The following is a 21,119-nucleotide window of genomic DNA, read 5'->3' as shown; positions in this document are numbered from 1 at the left end:
CATAGTCAGTACCATAGAATTTCCCTAAATTAAATTCTTACTCTTAATTTTTTTTTACTCTCATTCTTATTCATTTCCTTGTCTACAATGTAAAACGGAAAACAAACTGAAGTGAAAAACATGTCTGAGGACAAAAAATTTTAAAGTATATATAGGTTGAAACAATGGACCTATAATCTTTATCATTAGATCCCAATGTGCATTTTGCACTTTGCAGTTTGCACCATTACATTCTTTGTGCATTGTAGAATAATTCTCCAATATTTAATAATCAAAATACACCATAAACTATTATTCAACATCAGTTAAAGTAGTTTACATGCCAAAACGGATATAAAAAAAAAAGAGTAAATAGATGTCAATTTTCACAATCAGAATCACTACAACTACTACTACTATGATAATATTTACACAATAATGAATACAACACTAAACTCACAAAGCTCAAACATGCCAAGAGCCAATAATAATTGTCCAATCTTGCTTCATTGTTCATGTCATCAGAGAACCAACTTGGTATCCCTCTTGAACTTGTGAAAACCTCAACAAGTGTAATCAAAAGTGCACTCACAAAGCTACCAACACCAAACACACTTGTGTAGAGTGCAATCCCCATTGTCCTCATTGTTGTAGGAACCTCACTGTAGAAGAACTCTTGCATTCCAACCACAGTGAAAATGTCTGAGATTCCAAGAAGAATGTACTGTGGAAGCAACCAGAATATGCTTAATGGTACTGTTGTTTCCTCTTCTCTTGACCCGGATGATGAGATTCTCATCCGTCGTCCGATTTCTAGCCGTTTCATTTCGACTAGCGCCGCGAGAACCATTGCTATGATGGAGAGAACCATACCGATTCCCATCCGTTGCATCACGTTTATGCCTTTGTTCTGGCGCGTGATGATCTGGGTGATCGGTATGAAGATTCGGTCATAGAGTGGCATCAAGAGGATTATGGAGAGTGTTATTGCACTTTGGAGTGTTGCTGGTGGGATCTTGAAATTTGGTCCAATGTTTCTCTTCATTGTCATGCCTTGCTTTGTGAAGAATGTTGCTGGTTGTTGGAAGATCACTGCAAACATTAGAAGCATTGTCCAAATTGGTAAGAGCCTAAGAACAACCTTGCCATGTGATAGTAGCTGCTTCCTAGTTTTAGAATCTTTTTTCAGATTCTTGAGGCTTTCCATGCTTTCTTCACAAAGGGGTTTCTCTTGAAGCCTGAAACATGTAAATACAATGTTCTCATGTAAGTACTAACATTAACACGAGTATCATAATGATAATTTTCCCTTCTTTTAGTTGATTTATGAAATGAATAGTGTCTTTTGTCAGAATATGATGTTTCATAATAATATTGGTATTTCATTCATTTCATTTGTTTAATTTGTACATGAAAAATGGATATCATTATCTCCCAACTCAATCTAATGGTGTAAAAGAAAAAAATTATGAGAACATTTTGGGAACTAACATTACAGCCAACATTGCACAACTATCATTGCAGCCAACATTCAGCATAAGAAAAAAAAAACTCCTAAAATTCTAAAAAATGAGAACATCTGAAACTCAATTAAAAAAACATCTGAAATTAAACTCATCAAAAACTCATTTTTAGCAGGTTTTCATACTAGACTTGTTTGACAACTTGTTATAGTGTTGACTGAAATTGGCTACTATAGTATTGGTTCTCTAGCATTACTCATTTTTAAATAAAGAAAAAAAAGGTGGAAATTACTGCAAAATCCTAGAGTGATAAATTAAAGTGGGTATTCTTATAGTACATAAGGAGTTGGATGTTCAAAAAACATTTCTCTAACTTGTAATGTACTCTCTCTAATTTCTTTTATCTTAGAATATAAGAATGTGCCAAAGCGTGACAATAGAGTAAAATTAACATTAATCATGCTAATAAAACTTAATTATGTGAAAGTGGAACTTACTCCAGTTCTAAAACCTCAGACTTTTCATTGGGTAAGGTAATTCCACAATGGAAGCATTTTAATGCAGATTCTTTCATAGCTTGAAACATGTCCCTAAATGGCTTCTTAGCTTGATGTTCATCATCACAATCATCATGTTTATATGTATATATAGGGTTTCCACATGAGAAAATCAAAATGGACATAGCCATTGAAATTGCAGGGATTGCGAACCCGATCACCCAACCAAATGTGTCTTGAATGTAGGACATAACTGTCACACCCATTAGGCTTCCACTACAAACACCAAAATACCACCATTGGAAGAACAATGTTTTCTTCTTGGAACTTTTGTCATCTTTGCTACTAGGCAATTCTTCATCTTCGTCCAGTTGGTCCGCTCCGAAGGCTTGCAGCGACGGGTTGTACCCGCCTTGGCCTAATGAAATCAAATAGAGAGACAGAGAGAGGAAGGAAGAAGACATTGTTCTGTTTCTGTGGTGCCATGACCTTGCTAGTGCTGTTGATGTTAATGCTGTAAGTCCCTAATAAGAAAACACAAATTTAGTTGTTGATTCATGATTAAGCAAATATTGAATTCCACTCTGCAACTTTATGTAAAAACTCTATGTTTGACATCTATATCTATATAGTTCAAAACTTTATATCTTTGTAGTTCAATTCTCACTGGGTTATGAACAAAATAAGTTACAACCATACTACGTGTATCCCAAAAATTAACTACCAAATTGGCCCTTCGTATAGAGCTTTTGAATAAAATAATATTAAAGGAAAAGACACTAGTACACATTTAGCAACATAAAAAACTCTAGTACTTTCTATTTCCGAGGACATGCATGTTACTTCAGATTCCAAAACAATCTATGTCAACGAAATGCGCCGTTATATACTGGTTCAAACTAAGTAATTAAAGCAGCCACAAAGTGCTACCTCAAGATAGGGAAATGTACATGTGCTTATTAATGTGAAAGCTCTTTCACCAAAACAAGAAGGGTGTGGTTCAACAGACAAAATCATAAGCATAAGAAGAATGTAATAAATTAAAGTATGGTCTTACTGTTGTTTTTGGTGAATCATGTTGTATAAGACATGATTGTATTATATTGTAAAGACATGAGAACCATGTTGCTATAACTTTACAATTCTTAACTTTAGGTCATTTTAATGATGGGTCTTTTTTTCAATAATGATCACCTTTTAGATTGTGGTGCTTGAGTGCTACATTGAATAATTAAAGAGGAAAAAAGATATATCTTTTCTTTTTCTCTCTCCCTAATCTAAAGTTAATCTTTTCAATCCTATCATGTTATCATGTTGTTTTACTGCTTAAACAGGACAAGACAATAACTTCAGTTCTATAACACATGCTTATGTTTTTATTTTATTTATTTATTTATTTTGTGGTTATATACATAAGAATATGAAATCCCAGACATATTAGTTATGGAAAACAATAATAAGTATATTTAAGTAGCTTCATATAACCGAAAATTAGCAGATTTATAATTATATTACATAGCCAATATAATAATAATAAACACAACAACATTAACAGCTAGCTTACATAGGTGATCTATGCCTGAAAAATTTAATATAAGTATTGAAAAATGAGGGGTTATGGAAAATTCGTTTCCTGCTTAGATTACAAGTAAAATTTTTCATGTTATTCAGGATTATTAAAGTGTCAGTGTTCTTCTTTGCCAAAAAAATTTATGTTGATACTCTGGTTGATTTTATATCTGACTTTGAAAGGTAGCAAAACATGATACACTTTCTTATACCATCTGAAACTTTTATAGAGAGCATTATTTCATGTATGCCCAAATAGGAAGATTATTTATGACTCAGACTCTAACAAACCTACAACACAATCCATAATAGAACTTATAAGAATAATATATTATTACAAATATGGCTGCTATATTATATTAGTATGTCATATCTAAACTCCAAAAAAATTGTCCTCTGTTAAGAATATGCTGCTTGACTCGTATTTTATCTATCATTAAATGGGACATAGATTTCACTTAAATTTGATTCACATCTCATTTAATAATAAACAAAGTGTGAGTCAACACGATGTTCTATATGTTTGACTAAATTGTTATCTAATAGTCCTCAACTATTAATTTCACATGAAAACAAGACAACTGGACTTGAGTTCTACCATAATTAAAGGTTTATTCATATATAAAGGTAGTTGATATTGAAGTTGTGGAGGGTGACTCACCATAAGATAGAGGAAAGAGGAGGCCATAATTGTGGAATATTTGTGCCAATAAGCATCAGCAATGGGTGCCACCAACAAGGGCATTATGGAAGTGAAGCCACACCAACTATTAACCATTTTCGCAGCAGATGAGTTCCTTAGCTTCACTACATCAGTTAGGTATGTAACCAAATTTGATGCCACCCCTTTATATGCAAACCTCTCTATGCCTGCAATTGCTGCAATACCCAACACCAATTAATCATTAAAACAGAGATGCTTCTTAAATAACAATGACAACTATATATTCTAATAGTAATATTTTTTTAATAAGTGAACATTTCTGTGAAAAATTAGAAAGGACGAGTTTCAAGAGTAAAAAGGAATCCTTTTTTCATTCCTTCAAAATCAAAATTCCCAGACACTTCTTTAGAGAAATCGTATCGTTAAGATGCTTTTAAAAATTAAAAAAAAAAATAATAAACAAAAACATCATTCAAGCTTCACTAATAACAAACACCACTGTTCTCAATCTATAAAATAAGTTAACAATCATTTCCAATAAATAGTTAGAAAATGAGAAACTAGAGAGATATTTATAATAATTAAATAATTAAATGTACATACCTATAAGGAGAATACATGACTTGTTGAGCCTCTTTTGTCTTTGTCCACCAGCCATAATGACCCCCAAAAAAAATCCACCAAATAATGCAACAAATTTGAAAATGAAGCTAGCAACCCTGCAATCCGAATTCCAAGATTTTTCTAAACGAGGCACAGCTAAGAGGGCAACAAGAACAAGAACACAAGCCGAAGCGATGATGATGGATTCTGATGCTTGTTCATCATTTCATTTTTGGTTTGGTTTTGGCTTTTTCAGTAACTGAAAAAGTAGGCACAAATAATTATCGTGGATTCCCCGTACACCTTACAAAATGCCACCCCTTGCATGAATTTGGCTCATCAACATTAATTGAATGACTTTGGAGATTTGAATTATATATAGAGATTGTAGAGAAAAGATTGATATATACCGTGTATATATATAACATTATAACTTTAAGCACCTTAATGGACACTAGACCTTTCACTTTGTAAGATCATGCACACAAAAAAGCATACCCCCCCCCCCCCTTGTTCCCCAAAAAAAAAAAATTGAAAAGGAAAAGGAACATGTTGCTTGCTTTGTTCCAAGGTGTATTGTATCATATATCATATTATTTGTGCCGAGATAAGTTCATATGTAAGACCGCACTTTCAGTTTCAGAGTTGGTGTCTTGTGCGTTGTGATGGCGTTACCAAGCTACCAAGCACAGCCATGTAATCATTCATGTGAATGTACCATTTATTAATAATAGTAATATAATGTTCTCCCTCTTTTCTCGAATTAATATATTTTTGTTTAAATCGAACATTTAATTTAGTCTAATCATTATCATTATGTCTTTAAAGACCATGTAAGTTTCATAATAAACGTGACTAATACATAGAATCCAATCAAATATATGTGCCCTGTCTAGAAATTAGTATTTATCTTACGGTCGATAAAGTTATCCTAGAATTAGTCAAAGGTAACCACACCAAAACCAAAAATAGATGATGATAAAAATAGATGCGGTATTAAATACGATAACTGTTACTACATCTAATTAGAAAAAGAATTTCCTTCTTAAGAGGAGCACCCTCCTCTCTTATGTCTGGCAGGATACACATCATTTGACACGTGACATGCAGCATGCGTAACACGTCTAGTTCCACTTCCCTATTGTTCCACGTATATTGAAGAATATTCCAAATATTTTATTATTTTATATGTTTTTAGGTTATAATAGCTACGAACCGAATTGTGTTTATATGACGAGGCTATAGCACTAATGACTGGATAACTCCCCATAAGAAGTTAAAAGAACACTGTTGTATAATAATTATTAAAACTTTTCGCAGTGATCAAGGGTTATAAGTTTATAATTACACAAAATAAAATAATATATACTTATTTATAAAAAGGTTTATTATACAATATTTCCTAAATATATAATATACTAGACGAAATTAATATTGCAGCTATAGTATTGTATCTCAAAGATTTAAACACCCAAGTCGTCCTTAGCAGTTAGCACCTTCTTTCTGCTTTTCATCGTCCATCATTTTCATTAACTTTTCACTCTCTTTTTTTTCTTTATTTTGTTTTTCTTCCAGTTTCGTTTTTAGCTCTATAAGTGAGTGTCTAATTATTAAATAAAGGTGAGAGGATTTTTTTTTCTGAAATAAATTAAAAATATTATTATTTCTAAAAACGGATTATTTGAACTTTAAATACCAAAATAACTTGGATTTATTTCAAATAAGTTCGTCGCATCCCGTCGAACTTTACTTCAAATTCTTATAAATAATTGGCTGATTCAAATTGTTAATCTTTACAATAGTCAATAACAACTATTATTATCGTCTCCAGAGTAGTATATAGAAATATACAAAAATACACATAAATAAATCGTATTTTTTTAAAAAAAATAATATTTTTTAATTTATAATAGAAAAAAATCCTTAAATTACCACACTTATTAAGAGAGTATATAGAGGTTTTAAATAGAATTTAAGTGATGTTCTACAAATTCTATAAAATTATAGAAGTTTGTCTAGGTGCTGCGAATTTATTCTAAACAAAAAATACATTTCAAAAATTAAAATTAAAATTAAAATTAAAATAATATATTTTTAAAAATAATATTTTTTTATTTATTTCAAAAAGAATCCAAAGGTGAGAGGTTTGACCGACATAAATGGTTTCTAGCAGTCATTATGAACAGACCTATCACTTAGGAGAGTAGCAAGTATACATATACAGAGAATATTATGTGCATATAAAAAAATATTATATGTAAACTAAAAATTAGTTATTAAATTAATTATTATATTTGTAGATAAATATATATATATTTAATTTATTTTTAATATATATTTTATAATTTAATATATATTTTATATTGATAATTAATTTTGGTAGATAATTTTAATTTATATCTAATATAGTTGTATTTATATATATACTAATGTTGTTTATAGTCGGTTTTTATTACAGTAGTTGTATAATTTTAATAACACTTCAAAATTATTATAAAACTTAAGATTACATTTTTAATATTTTTACAACACTTTATTCTTTAATTTATATACTACAGAAGCTAAGGCTAGAGTTCCAGCTATCATAATGCATGGGTTCTGTTATTATAGTTATTAGGTAGGTAATTCAGACATTCAGTTATATATGGTTGCATTGAGTAATGTTGTTTTGCCACTTCGATCTATTGCTATTATTATCCTTGACTGTTATTATATACTAATCACGCTTCTTGTCATTTGTCAAGTAAAAGTAAAAGTTAGTTAACCACTTATCCATTTTAGATATGATTTTATAAAAATTTATGCAAAATGACATTACTTAAAATAACATGCAGAAGATACATCATACATATATACCTATCATGACAAGTTATTTAGAATTTCACTTGGAAAATTTATATTGTGGGATTGCATAGATCCTGAGAATCTGTTTCTCAATGATTCAATATCCAAAAATGTTTCATTCTCACTAAAGATTTATTGTTATATATTTGTTATTTTTTAATATATAATTTATATTTTAATATCTATTTTATATAAATACTTAATTTAGTGATTAATTTTTTTATGTGTATACGTAATGTAATTGTTGAATTTTAATCACAAAGAATTAGATTATTAAGGTAGGGTAAGTAATATATAATAAATTAATAATAAATATCCAATTTATAACAGGAACGAAACCAGTGATGAATGAAATATAGAAAATATATATGCATGTCCTACTCCATCAACATCAAGCTTTTTATTTTAATTTTTATCTCAAAAAAAAAGGAAAAAAAAAAAGAGATTCCAACATGTGGTGTTTCTGCTTTTCTGTGCCTATTTATCTTCTATCTGTCTATACCATTTTTGTAACTTTAGATAATAGCCTTTACAATCCAAATTTAGCTTCTTTTTTTTTTTTTCTAGTCACCCAAAGGAAAAATATTGGCTTTTTCCCTCCTAATAATACAAATGTAAGTTTGACCAGTCACAAAACGGCAATGAAATGTAACTTTATGTGCTCATTTTTGTTTCTGAGTGCTTTGCAATGTATACAACAACCATGGACAAAACAATCATGCGATACCTGTTAAAAATAATTAAACAAGATATATATTTATATACATAATAATTAATCTTTATTATATACATAATATTTTTATATACCAAATAAATATGAAGACAGTCTATATATATATGTTGATAATTATTATTTTGATCCATTAACTAATATTTTAAATTAAATTTTTAGAAAGGACAAAATATATCACTTGAAGGCTTTTAGGTTACGCTTTTTAACGAGTTAGTAATAATTATTGGATTCAAATTGCAGTAATTTAATTAAAAAAACAACTAATAAATATCTTTTGTTAAAAAATAAAAAAGTTTCAAATTCAAAACATGTGCTATATATAAAATTTCTAAAATTTTCTAAATTCAAACCGTGGCTAAAAATCTATTTTGATGCAATGTATATACCCTACTAGTCTATATTTATATTTCATTTAATAATAACTGAGGTTTGAATCATCAATATGAAATATAAAAAAAAAAAAATCTATACAGATAATACTTTTTTCCTTTAATTTAATGTGTCAGAACTCTCCACATCATCAAGGCAACGGTACAAAAACATGGTACATGCTTGAGGTGGAACATGACACACACGAATGCACACACAACCCCCACAAGCAAGCAAGAACTGCATGAACACGTAGAGGTAAGTGCTAATTAGTTTTTTGATGACTACGTTGGAGGATCTCCCAGATTGATATTTTTTCCCAAAGTGACCAATGAACATACTGCGGTGGATAACGTTTGCCATGCATAGTACTTGATATATAGTTTCTTGCTCTCTCTTTAATAATGTTGGTGGTTCGGTGAGATGGATACCACTTTACTTTATATATTAAAATTATTATTGTTATTGTTTTCTTGCCAATATGTATAGTATATGGTGGTGGGGTGGTTTGGCAAATAGTAGAGCGACGGAAAAACGTGTCTATCGATTGTGCCATTTGTAACTTGGAAGTCATCCATCATGGGTTCATTACATGGTTCTTTAATTATTTTCACTTCACATATTTATGATGTTAAAATTAATTATTAATATAAAATATATATTACAAATAAATTATATATATTTATACATTTTATAATATTAATTTTAATATGTAAATAATATTTTTATATATTATAACGAGATCACAACTGTAGTGGCAGCGACTTTCATGGCTAAAATTTGACCAGCTAATATTAGGTTGACACATGTCATTAGCAAAGGTGTTTATAGTTTGCAGATTGCATATGTGAAACGTCTCTTAATCAATTCTATTGTAGTAAAAACAACTTTTTTACTTGAAGGTTATTTGTAGGAATTTTGTTAGGAACTAAGAGTCGCATCAGTCAACTTTTGAGAATATTTTTTAAATGAAAAAGAATGTGGAACCAAAAGAGAATCAGACAAAAGATAAACAAAATAATATTAAATTAATTAATTTAATTTTTATTTAATTTTTAATGTTTGTTATTAATTATTGTTTTGAATGAAATTTTCTATTGATTAATATGTTTCAAATTTTCAATAACCACTTCTGGGATCACGAACCCTTCAGCAAGCCTCATCCAAAATTCAGCTTTTCTTTAGTCAAATCTGAATCAAACTTTCTCTTCTATTTGATGGCACAATTCATTGTTACACTAGATATTATTGACGGCGCCGATTAGAACACTACAAGATTTTAGTTTATTTGTGGTAGTTTTTTTTTTTTATTTGTAGAGGTTTATAACCCCCACCAAATGGTTTATGGGGGGTTTCTAAAACCCCCAAAATTTGTGGTGCCACGAGGTCTTTTGTGGGGGGTTTTTAAAAACCTCCACAATCTATTTAGTGGGGGTTTTGTATGTGTTTAGTGGAGGTTTTATATTAGACTTTTGTGGCAATTTTAAATCATTTTTGTAGCAGTTTAAAACCTCCACAAATTGATTTTTTAATTTAACAAAAATAAACTATTTTGTGAGATTTTCAAACCTCCACAACCCCTGTAATTATTTATTTATTTTTAATTTCCAATCATTCATTAATCTCATCTCATTTACATACTCTCAAATTAAAAATTTATTTAATATCAAAATTTAAAAACTAAATCTTTTATAACACAATTCCTCAATATAAGATATAACTCTATATATAAAAAATTCTCAATGTCAATAATTCCAAATATAATTGCATATGTATTGTTCTACGTAACTATTATTGTTTTTCTTTAAAAAAGTAAAATAAAACAACAACTTCAATATTTCAATATTATCTAATTACATAAAAGTCTCAAATATTTGTTCTCGGATATCCGTTGCTATCACCAGTTGATCTCCTAGCATCAAAGGGAGTAGTAGGCTCGCTTTCAGCATCATTAGCCTATATGTAAACATAAGAATTATTAGTAATTTTAGTAAAGTTAAGCATCAAGATGATTTGATATAAGTCTTACAACTCAATTTTAAAGAGCATCTAAACCTAGTGTAAGAAAACAGAAAACTGCAACTGTACAATTGACGAGGTAGAAACATGTAGATATGTATTGGTGCCGAACTCCTGAAATTCATAATATATGTATTGGTGTTCATGGGTTCAGAAAAATTAAATTGCAGCAATTGTTTATTTATGTATTGGTGTTCATGGTTCAGCCGAGTTCAGTAAAATATGGTTACCTTTTTGTGAGGCTGATTTATTTTGGGAAAATGAATGATATATGGCTATAGCTTCCTCTGCAGTTCATGCAAAACGCAGCAGCAGAGTAGTGGGTTACTACTAATAATGAAACAAGTTGGTAAAATAATGTAACAACTTTAATATAACACTAGCTTTACTATAACTATTAAAAACAACAATTGTTATCATTTGAGCATTTTACTTTTAGTGTATCACGCTTATTTAATAACTAGAATTTATGATATGAACATGTTCAATTTCAATAATTAGACTCCACTATTAATGAGTATTATTCCATCTAAACTTATATTCATGACAAATGAATTTATTATAAAGTTACCTCTCGGGTAGAAAAGAAGCTGATAAGTGTTTCGGGAATTCCTCCTTCCTTCATCATTAGGTATGCTTTCATCATATCAAATGATTGTTGCAACTTAGACTCTAGACTAGTAACTTTTTGTTATGAGTTATGTAAGTCAGACTCTAAATTATTAATCTTTTTCTATAAAATTGCAGCAGTAGTAGGCGAAGAAGATCCAGCTGAATTAGTGGAGATGGTCATCCCATTAAGCCGACTTCTCACATTCCTAAAGGTATTTGTAGGCGCTGCTTCCATGCCCATGCAACGAACTCTCCCAGAGTGTTCAGGCCCCAAAACTTTACCAACAGCATCATTAGGGGACACCTCAAATTACGCATTTGACTGTGTCATATTCAGCTCAATTTGTTCCTATTTAAAGTGAAAAGTGCATGCAAGTGAAGTAAACCACTGTCCTATAATCATTATATATCTCAATCTACAATCAACCACTCTCAAATTTCATTTTCATATGATCACATACAAATAAAATAAGATAAGATAGCAAAGGTTTACAAAACACTTACCACTATAGTTAATGCTTCGTTATTTACAAAAGACCCATCCTTTCTCTTATGTGTTTCAATGTACATCATTTCTCTACTAGGCTTTTTTTCCGTTTCCAAGTACTAAAAAAAAATAGGAATAAAGGGTTAAACAATTAGCATATATAATGTAAGTAAAATCACACATGCACCAAGTGTGTGTATATATATACCATCTCATGTCGCCTCCGAGAGTTGGATTTAGATCCACAAGTGTGAGGAATGGTTTGCTTGCTTCGATTTTCCTTATTTTTCATGCAAAGCTCCTAAAAATAAATATAATAACTTCAATTAATAGTTTTTTTTTAATTAAAGTACAACAATAACTAAATGAATTATTTAGTGTCTTACAATTGTAGACGATTTTAGTCGATAATTGACAAAGCAAGCCCATTGATCTCTTGGAACATCATCAGGCACATTGTTCACCAATACTTCTCTTCTCATGGTTGGATCATAGAACTCATTCCACAATCTTTGTCTATATGTTCCTCACTTCTTTGCAATACTTTGAATGCAATACCTGTAGGCAATCTTTTCTGTGCTTGTAAAATAGAAGTGGGGCTTCAAACAAAAAAATAAATAAATAAATAAATAAATACTTGAACTAATAGAAGTTTTAAAAAAAATGGATTTTACCTTTATCATTGAATCAAAGCACTCATCCTTAAAAGATTTAGGCATGCCACCATTTTCTTGTCCTGACCACTTTTCAAAGCTAATTGGAAAGATACGTGCATTAGTTGCTAATATACCACAATAGCCAGCAAGTAAACCTTGTGCTTCACCATATGCCGCACCCTCTTCGTCAACCTCTACAATTACACGGTCTCCTCTAGGTAAGTTGCAAACATCCTTGACTTTGATCTTAGCCTTCTTCTTCACATTTGTAGAGTCTTAAGAAAAATAAAAATAATTTAAATGATAACAGTGTATAATATTTGTTACAAATAGAAGCAGTGATTGGAAAAAGACATTAGAACCATGGGGTATGGGAGAAATGAATATAGGAAACAAGTAATTAAAAAATAAATAAATAAATAAATAAAACAATGTTATAATAATCTAGCTAGTAAGTGACTTTTCAAGTTCACCGAAGCATATATACATGCTGCTACAATGCTGCTACAATCCCATTGTTTTCCATAATATATAAATCTTAAATAATGGCCAAAAGAAATAAAATAAAATAACATAAAAAAAAGCCATCATCATAATCTGAGTTATGCAATATAAATTAATATTGTGAATCAGTTGCCTCTACACTAGTTATGCAATATAAATTAATACCAATTATCTCCACATTCCAAGCAGATGAAGACTTTGAGTTAGAACAACGTGTAGCTCCATCAGATGAAACGGAATTTGCAACGGCTTGAGAAGGAGCCTCACCAGCCTCTACAATGGTATCTTCAGATGCAGTTGGTGCTAGAGGTTGAAGTGAACGAGAAGCATTATTGTTTTTCCTCTCATCTACAAACTTCAATGGATCTTTTATGCATTTTCCCCTTGGCATGACTGCATATTAACAAACACAAAACTGTTAAGCACACAAAAGATAATTAGACATTATACTAACTTGTTACGAGAGACATAAAAATCATGAGTCTCTATTGATTCTCACTCATTTCTTAACTTGTTACAAAAAATTGTTATTAAGTTACAAATTTTTTATGAATAAAGTTACAAAATTGACAAATGTTACAAATTCTCTCTCAAAATTGACATCAATTAGGAGGACATTGGATTCAGTCTAGTTCTCACAGATTACATGTATGTAATGAAATGTGAAAAGGGTAAAAAGTTTTCACATGGAAACCTCATTCGTTATGGAACCCTTGAGGTCAGCCCTGCTGCTGGCATCTTAAATTATGGACAGATAAAATTTCAAAGGAGCATATCTTATTTATAGTTTCATTTTCATCACAGTTTTTATTTAATTAGCTAACTTCACTCTACATATATACATGAAAAATTGTGGTTGCGTTAGGGGATCTTTGAGGGGCTAAAGGCATATAGAACCGAAGAAGGGTCTATACTTTTGTTTAGGCCAGAGGAGAATGCCCTGCGCATGAAGGCTGGTGCTGACAGATTGTGTATGACTTCCCCATCCGTTGAGCAGTTTATTAAGGCTGTCAAGGACATAGTCCTTGCCAACAAACGCTGGGTATGTATGTATTTTCAAGTTCTCAGTTTTGGTTCTAAATACTTGTGATTTTGATTTTAAAACTTGAACATAAAATGAGGATATAAAAATAAAAACTAAATTGAGGTTGGAACTTGAAACAGGTGCCTCCAGCAGGGAGAGGAACACTGTACCTTAGACCATTGCTGATGGGAACAGGTGCTGCCTTAGGCGTGGGACTTTCAACTGAGTACACTTTCCTTATTTACTGTTCTCCTGTTAGCAACTATCACAAGGTCTGCTATCGTTATGCTTTTTATCTTCAACATAACTAAAAAGAAGGAACAAACATGACAACCTTTTTTTTATGAATATAGCAGAATTCCAATATTTTTTTGTGAAGATGAACATTCATCTAAAAATGTCTAAGTCACATACATAGTAAAAAATACTCATTGATTTTAAACATATTCTATAAGTCAAACTTAAAAAATAAGAACAGAGAATAAAAATACAAAATGAAGATCAACCAACCAAAACAAAGTAACTAATAATCACTCCTAACATAAAAAAATCCACTAACTATTGACATGAAACAAAACAGCTTCAATGATCAATTATCATGTCTTCCCTGCCTCGTTTCCAAAACTCCTTATCAACGCAAATGAAAAACAATAAAAAATACAGAATAAAAGGGAATACCAGTAAAAAAGTTGCAACAAAACTGAGAAAGCTCTCAAGAAAGGAAGATCTCAAGATCCATCAGCAAAATCTTCTGCATCTTTGCAAAAGTCAACATCAGTAATTAATGTCTTGACTTGAACCACCATCAACACAAAAGTGATTTAATTTACAGTTGGTAAAACAATGGATTTCATTCAACTGAATACAACTTGTAAATAAAGAATGAAAGAGCAAAATTAAAAAATGAAAAGACATAGAAATAAGTTATATTTTCAGCAACAAAATTAAAAGAAATTTAATCGGGAAAACAAAAAAATCGCAGCAAACATAAAATATATTAATCGAAGACAAAGTACCACACAATGCAAAAAAATATATATTAATATAAATAAATTAATGATTCCTTAAAGTTCCATTAAGAAACCATTAACCAAATGAACCAATTCAACGGTATAAAGAAAAATAAGAAACAAAATCAGCAATGCAATTGAAAGAGGGAAGGTCACTTATGTGGAAGGTATAAAATAATATATTTAATGTGCTATATTCAATTCAATAACGGGAACAGACAACGAAAAATGAAAAAGTGAATATCAATTATAAATTGTGAGAATGTTAAACGCAAGGAGTTACTCGACAACTAACATGACAATTTGTGAAATCTTAAATAGGGAATACCAGTAAGAGAAGAAATTTATTGTTAACAAAGAAGAAATATCATCAAATTAACAGGGAAGAAGAAGAAAAAGAAGCACCAGCAGTAGTTCAAAAGAGAGATTGGAGTGACAGAAAGAGGCGTTGAAGAAGAAGCTTGGAAGTGAACAGATCTGAACATGTGTTGTACCACGGCAACTGCGGTGGCATCGATGCAGAAGCTGTGGCGGCAACGGTGGTAGAAACTGCGGTGGCAGCAACCACAGTATAGAGAGAACAGATTTGAAAACATGTTGATAGAAGAGGTGGCTCAATCCAGCAGGTCTCTGCTGCAATGGACACGGCAGTGGTAACGGCGTCGGCGGCGGCAAAAACGGCAACCAGAATGGCGGCGAAAATAGAGGTGGAAAACCTAGGGTTTCATAGCCACTCTCTCAGCTATCTCAACACTTCTCATTTTGGAGAAAGAGAAAATGAGCTTTTGTTTTAAAATTATGAAGTTTAATTAATTATAAGTGGAGATTTTTTAAATTGCCATAAATAAAATGCATTGTAGAGGTTTTTGAAAACCTTCATTAAAATACTCCCTCAAATAAATATTAATCTTGTAGTGGAATTTCCTATACGGAGCGGCTACTGTGCATGGTTTGACATTGGTTTCATCAGCGGCGCCAACCTCATCTAGTCAAACAATCATTGTCAAGGCTTCGTTGGATCACTTCCGGAAGAAAGCAGCTTCCATGGCGTTTTCACCCACTGAAGGAGGATCGATTAGTACATTGACCAATCCAACCAAAGGCGATAAACAATTCAGTGCGGGTGAATTAGACATGCAAGAGCAAGTAGGACGGAAGGTATGTTTCATAAGCTTCTAATTGGTTGTTATAAATTTTGTAACAACGTGGTATTTGTAGCATTGTTATTCATGCTAATTAGAATTTTTTTACTTCAAAAAGTATATCGTTAAACAAAATTCTGGCATAGTTATTTATTGAGCTGAGGAAAAAATTGCTACTAAACACTTACCCATCATGTGTGAATCATTAGAATTGCCATCATTACAGTATGCTTGACTCCCAGATCTGTGATGCAATTTTCTTTGATTGTATTTATATGACTCATTCATTATATAGTAAGGAATGTTCTTAACTTGACAATGCTTTTTTCCGGTTACTTTAATTGAAGTTCGACGAAATTACCGATGTCGTTGTGACTAGAAAGAATGAGCTGGACGACGGACACCAGGTTTGAATGTGCTATATCGATGTTTCTAGTTCATGCTAATTAGATGTTTCTTAAGCGACATTAGACTTTTCACTATGTTAATTTTGTATTATTGATTAATCCAGAACATGTGCTCTTTTTGGTAGTATTTAAGCCTTGGCAAGGTTTTTATGAGATGAGAATATGCTTTGATTTCACACTTCACTTACTTCCTTAGGGTATGATACATCAATTTGGCACATGTTTTCAATATAGTATAACTCTATTAGTGGGTGCTTTATGAATCCTCAAATGGTATTAGACCATATAATGACATAGAAGGAAAAAAGTAGATTGATGATTGTACATTTTCCTAAAGTTCAAATATCATTTCAAGATTTATCATGATAGTATTTTAATAAAATTATTCCCAGGTTACTATATAAAGGTGTTTTGTGATTTGTAAACCTATCAACTCTATGTAGATGTTTCTTTAAAATTCAAAAAGCTCATTTATAAGAGATATTATTATAGTATGTGACAAACCCCAATTTGACGGTTTGTTTTGCATTGAATTTAGAGTATTTTGATAACCTTTTGTCACATTTAGCCTAGGAATTAGCATGATTTTGTTATCTCTCCCATATTTGTGCTTAAGTGTAAAAACATGCTTTTTAAGCCTTATTTTGATGAATTCTAGTTCTTCTTTGATTCCATAAGATGCCTTGATGTGTTTGCTAGTAGTTCCAGGATTGAAATAGGCTAGGCATGGATCAAAGGAAGCAAGGAAGGAAGCATACAAGTGGAGAGAAGCATAAAAAGGCAAAGAAGCAAGGTCAGCCATGCACGCACACGCGCACAAGGCGCTCGCGCGCACATCGCAGAATTAGCCAGGGACGCGCACGCGTACCGTGCGCACACGCGTCGATGAGGGCACATGACCTCACTAATGCAACACGTGCCTGGCGATTTGAGAGGGTTTCTGAACCCATTTTTGGCGCCAAATTGCTAAGGGAAAGGAATAAAAGGATGAAGGATTAAGGGGAAGGCATGAATCATCACCTTTTAACCAATAATCACTTTAGTTTAGAGTTTTAGAGAGAGAAGCTCTCACTTCTCTCTAGGATTAGGATTAGGATTAGTTCTTAAATCTAGGTTTTAATCTTTGCTTTCTTCTACTTCTACCTTTCAATTCTTTGTTGTTACATTCATCTTCCTCTATTCTTTTGTTGTAAGTTCCTTTATGTTGTTCTTATACTTTGTTGTAGATCTACTTTTGTTCCTCCTATTCTCTTTCAATTCAATTAGAGGTAATTCATAATAATTGTGTTCCTTTTGATTGTTGTTGTTAATTCCTTGCCATAATTGTTGTTAGATTCTATTTTTGTTATCAAATTACTTTGCTTTTCTTTTATGCCTTCTAAGTGTTTGATGAAATGCTTGGTTGGATTTTAGTATAGATTTTGTTCCTCTTGGCTATGGTAGAGTAATTAGTGACGCTTGAGTTATCTAATTCCTTTGTTGATTGATAATTGGAGAGATTGCTAATTAGTTTGGAGTGCACTAAAGCTAGTCATTCCTTGGGAGTTGGCTAGGACTTGTGGCTCAAGTCAATTCATCCACTTGACTTTCCTTTAATTAGTAAGGGTTAACTAAGTGGTAGCAATGAACAATTCTCATCACAATTGAGAAGGATAACTAGGATAGGACTTCTAGTTCTCACACCTTCCCAAGAGCCTTTTATAGTTTTTAGTTTATTTTCATTGCCATTTACTTTTCATGCTCCTTATCCAAAACCCCAAAATAACTCATAACCAATAACAAGACACTTTATTGTAATTCCTAAGGAGAACGACCCGAGGTCCAATACTTCGGTTTATAAATTTTAGGGGTTTGTACTAGTGACAAACAACTTTTTGTATGAAAGGATTATTGCTTGGTTTAGAAACTATACTTTACAACGAGAATTCATTTGTGAATTTCTAAACCGTCAAAAATCCAATCATCAGTATGCTAAGAAATTCTATTAAATACTTACTGTGTTAGGGCTAGTTTAATTCGTATCTAATTCTGTGTATTGACGTTACAGTTGCCGGATCATAGTGGCGTAGGCGAAGAGGAAATTCCAGTCGTAGGAATGAGTTTTGGTTCGTTGCCTCTCGCACAGAAATTTTATGCAAACTACGCAAAGAAAGTTGGGTTCGTTACTAAAATCAGGAACACGAATTTCGACAAGACGCGGAAGGAATCAAAGATACCGGTTAATCAATCTATTTATTGCACGCGAGAAGGTTATCGAGAGTCTAGGGTGAACGCAGCAACTCGAGCAAACAGAATTATAGCCATGAGATGCAGAGCAAGGATGTATGTCGTGTTGGACAATGAGAATAAATGTTGGGTTGTGTCTAGATTAGAACTGAGGTATTCTCACCCCTGTTCAGCTGAGAAAGTTGTCCACTATCATGAGTACCGGGAGCTGACCATGCATGCTAAGTGTGTCATTACGTATAACGATGAGGCTGGAATAAGACCCAACAAGACGTATCTAGCACTGGCAAACGAGGTTGGTGGGTCCACAAACCTGGGTTTTTCAGAAAAGGATGTCAGAAATTACATCACACGCAATCTCCGATGCTCCGATGACAATGAGGACTTCCAGGGGATGATGAATTATTTTGTTCGAATGAAGGAGATCAATCCCAACTTCTTTTATGCAATAGATGTTGACGATGCCAATAAATTTAGGAGCGCACTTTGGGTAGATGCAAGGTGCAGGGCTTCGTATGAATATTACGGAGATGTGGTTACAGAAGAAATAGGTCCGTATATGTATTTGTGAATAGCAAGAGCAGTTATTTCTTAAATTTCTCTTGTTGCCTCACAGTTGTTTTTACTCTTTTCACAGGCATGGTCTGCCGTTTGCATCCTTTGTAGGTGTAAACCACCATGGGAAGTCTACTCTTCTTGGCTGTGCTTTACTTGGGAGCGAGGAGATCTCTAGTTTTGAGTGGGTGTTCACGCAGTGGGTGAGATACGTTGGGACTGCACCAAGGGGGATTATCACTGACCAGTGCAAGGCGATGACTGGTGCTATTAGGAATGTCCTACCTGACACTGTCCATCGATGGTGCATCTGGCACATAATGAAGAAATCACAATTCAAGCTTGGTGGATACTCTAGGTACAGAGAACTGAATGCAATGATGAATCACATTGTGTGGAATTCTCCTACGACTGAATCATTCGAGTCTGATTGGGCTGGTTTCATCAAACAGTTTAAGTTAGGCCAAAACAGATGGTTAGCAGGTAGGTGATGTTAAAAAAACCCCGTCTGTTGGTTTCTAGTTGTCTATTTATTCACCTCATGTTATTTGTGCCACCTTGATTCCGTTCCTATTGTTTTTATGAGAAATATAACTGAGTTTTCCACCTCTAACGATAGTGGATGTTCCTTTCAGTATATAAACAGATGTTTTTTCTCGTAGTGTGTCTGGATGTTCTTATGCATTTATTTTTCTTTTTTGGCAGAACTTTACTCGAATCGACGGAAATGGGTTCCAATATTTTTCAAGAGTGAATTTTGGGCAGGCATGAGGAGTACACAGCGTAGTGAAAGTATGCACGCATTTTTTGGTGGATACCTGCATTGCAAGAGTGGGTTGGTTCAGTTCGTCTATGAATACGACAATGTCCTTGGAACCAAGGAGCAAAAGGAGCTGGAAGATGATGCTGCAGACTCGAAAGGGGTCATCCCATGTATAGGGAGCACCGGCATTGAGAGACAGTTTCAGCTGGAATACACCAGTAGTATGTTCAGGATTCTTCAACTGGAGGTAAGAAAAAAAACCGATTGCGTGGTTCGATTAATTGAACAAAAGGGAGATACAATTTCTATTACAGTGGACGAGCAGAAGGTATTCTGGGGGAAGCCGGTCAACCATACTTTCAGGGTCGACTTTGACCCTTTGAGTCGAAAGGGTCAGTGCGAGTGCAACAAATTTGAATCCGCTGGTATATTGTGTTGCCACACCCTTGCGGTCTGGTCATACTACAGATTTGACATAGTACCGAGCTGCTATCTTCTTCCTTGATGGAGTAAGAATGTCATCCGCAAGCACACTTACATCAAGAGTAGCCATGACGTGGCTCGGAGTGATGAAAGCAACAACTTGTTCAGGCATCTGTGTTCAGAGTTCTATAACGTTGTGCAGGAGTTTGTTGCTTTTGATGAGGAAGCAGCCATCTTGCGAGCTGCCCTTTGGGATGCAAAGTCCAAGCTGATTGATTACCGTGCCCACACAGAGCACAGGCGGTGCGATTGTACATGACATACAGGGACCCTCAAGAGTCAAAACAAAAGGACGGTGATAAACCCATATTTCATGATATATTTTGTGCTCAATTTAAGTGATTTATTCAACCCTTCACCCACTTATTCATGTGAAATTGCATGGTTTTACTTTCCCTTCCTTATTATGTGATATATGTGAAAAACATGTTTCCTATGCTTTAAAAATAATTATTTTAATTACCTTTTATTACCATTCGATGCCGTGATTTGTGTGTTGAGTATTTTCAG

The 21,119-nt window shown here is 32.6% G+C and overlaps 4 protein-coding genes across 12 annotated transcripts; 2 read left to right on the top strand and 2 right to left on the bottom strand.

Moving 5' to 3' along the window:
* Positions 1-263: 263 nt before the first annotated feature.
* LOC112750717 (protein NRT1/ PTR FAMILY 5.9) lies at positions 264-5,794 on the bottom strand. Its single transcript, XM_025799535.3, has 4 exons — positions 4,776-5,794; positions 4,170-4,387; positions 1,940-2,463; positions 264-1,217 (listed from the first exon to the last, which is right to left on the bottom strand). The coding sequence occupies exons 1-4, from the start codon at positions 4,828-4,830 to the stop codon at positions 359-361; spliced, it is 1,656 nt and encodes a 551-aa protein (XP_025655320.1). The 5' UTR covers positions 4,831-5,794; the 3' UTR covers positions 264-358.
* A 4,656-nt stretch (positions 5,795-10,450) lies between these two features.
* Positions 10,451-15,575, bottom strand: LOC112750716 (uncharacterized). Of its 9 annotated transcripts, none has more exons than XM_072216798.1 (11): positions 15,439-15,575; positions 14,702-14,774; positions 14,194-14,330; positions 13,165-13,392; positions 12,514-12,770; positions 12,226-12,413; positions 12,048-12,140; positions 11,857-11,958; positions 11,312-11,701; positions 10,971-11,027; positions 10,451-10,677 (listed from the first exon to the last, which is right to left on the bottom strand). In XM_072216798.1, the coding sequence occupies exons 4-6, from the start codon at positions 13,388-13,390 to the stop codon at positions 12,318-12,320; spliced, it is 579 nt and encodes a 192-aa protein (XP_072072899.1). In that variant the 5' UTR covers positions 13,391-13,392; positions 14,194-14,330; positions 14,702-14,774; positions 15,439-15,575; the 3' UTR covers positions 10,451-10,677; positions 10,971-11,027; positions 11,312-11,701; positions 11,857-11,958; positions 12,048-12,140; positions 12,226-12,317. The 9 variants fall into 9 exon arrangements, with proteins under 9 accessions (XP_072072899.1, XP_072072901.1, XP_072072902.1 ...); XM_072216800.1 differs by having other exon boundaries at positions 14,194-14,297; XM_072216801.1 differs by having other exon boundaries at positions 14,194-14,285.
* Positions 13,548-14,465, top strand: LOC112748923 (putative branched-chain-amino-acid aminotransferase 7). Its single transcript, XM_025797177.2, has 4 exons — positions 13,548-13,556; positions 13,610-13,751; positions 13,863-14,041; positions 14,164-14,465. The coding sequence occupies exons 1-4, from the start codon at positions 13,548-13,550 to the stop codon at positions 14,332-14,334; spliced, it is 501 nt and encodes a 166-aa protein (XP_025652962.1). The 3' UTR covers positions 14,335-14,465.
* A 96-nt stretch (positions 15,576-15,671) lies between the features above and the next one.
* On the top strand, positions 15,672-19,854 carry LOC112748922 (protein FAR-RED IMPAIRED RESPONSE 1-like). The gene is made up of 5 exons (XM_025797176.1): positions 15,672-15,740; positions 15,949-16,191; positions 16,523-16,582; positions 18,630-19,359; positions 19,475-19,854. Exons 1-5 carry the CDS (start codon positions 15,672-15,674, stop codon positions 19,852-19,854), a joined length of 1,482 nt encoding a protein of 493 aa, XP_025652961.1.
* The last annotated feature ends 1,265 nt before the right edge of the window (positions 19,855-21,119 follow it).

Source organism: Arachis hypogaea, chromosome 15, assembly GCF_003086295.3.
Source record: "Arachis hypogaea cultivar Tifrunner chromosome 15, arahy.Tifrunner.gnm2.J5K5, whole genome shotgun sequence".
Lineage (NCBI taxonomy): Eukaryota > Viridiplantae > Streptophyta > Magnoliopsida > Fabales > Fabaceae > Arachis > Arachis hypogaea.
Note: the sequence above shows the minus strand (reverse complement) of the source record. Positions and strands in the feature narration are given on the sequence as shown.

What these genes read in the sequence shown, in the direction of transcription:
- LOC112748922 (XM_025797176.1), top strand. Translation starts at nt 15,672, where the DNA reads ATGGACACGGCAGTGGTAACGGCGTCGGCGGCGGCAAAAACGGCAACC. An exon ending in GAATGGCGGCGAAAATAGAG is followed by an intron (nt 15,741 to 15,948) that starts GTGGAAAACCTA and finishes TTAATCTTGTAG; the next exon opens with TGGAATTTCCTATACGGAGC. An exon ending in TGTGGTTACAGAAGAAATAG is followed by an intron (nt 19,360 to 19,474) that starts GTCCGTATATGT and finishes CATCCTTTGTAG; the next exon opens with GTGTAAACCACCATGGGAAG.
- LOC112750717 (XM_025799535.3), bottom strand. Translation starts at nt 4,830, where the DNA reads ATGGCTGGTGGACAAAGACAAAAGAGGCTCAACAAGTCATGTATTCTC. An exon ending in GTCATGTATTCTCCTTATAG is followed by an intron (nt 4,388 to 4,775) that starts GTATGTACATTT and finishes TGGGTATTGCAG; the next exon opens with CAATTGCAGGCATAGAGAGG. An exon ending in TCTGAGGTTTTAGAACTGGA is followed by an intron (nt 1,218 to 1,939) that starts GTAAGTTCCACT and finishes TACATGTTTCAG; the next exon opens with GCTTCAAGAGAAACCCCTTT.
- LOC112748923 (XM_025797177.2), top strand. An exon ending in TGGCATCTTAAATTATGGAC is followed by an intron (nt 13,752 to 13,862) that starts AGATAAAATTTC and finishes TGTGGTTGCGTT; the next exon opens with AGGGGATCTTTGAGGGGCTA. An exon ending in TCCTTGCCAACAAACGCTGG is followed by an intron (nt 14,042 to 14,163) that starts GTATGTATGTAT and finishes AACTTGAAACAG; the next exon opens with GTGCCTCCAGCAGGGAGAGG.
- LOC112750716 (XM_072216798.1), bottom strand. Translation starts at nt 13,390, where the DNA reads ATGCCAAGGGGAAAATGCATAAAAGATCCATTGAAGTTTGTAGATGAG. An exon ending in TTGGAATGTGGAGATAATTG is followed by an intron (nt 12,771 to 13,164) that starts GTATTAATTTAT and finishes ATTTTTCTTAAG; the next exon opens with ACTCTACAAATGTGAAGAAG. An exon ending in GCTTTGATTCAATGATAAAG is followed by an intron (nt 12,414 to 12,513) that starts GTAAAATCCATT and finishes TTACAAGCACAG; the next exon opens with AAAAGATTGCCTACAGGTAT.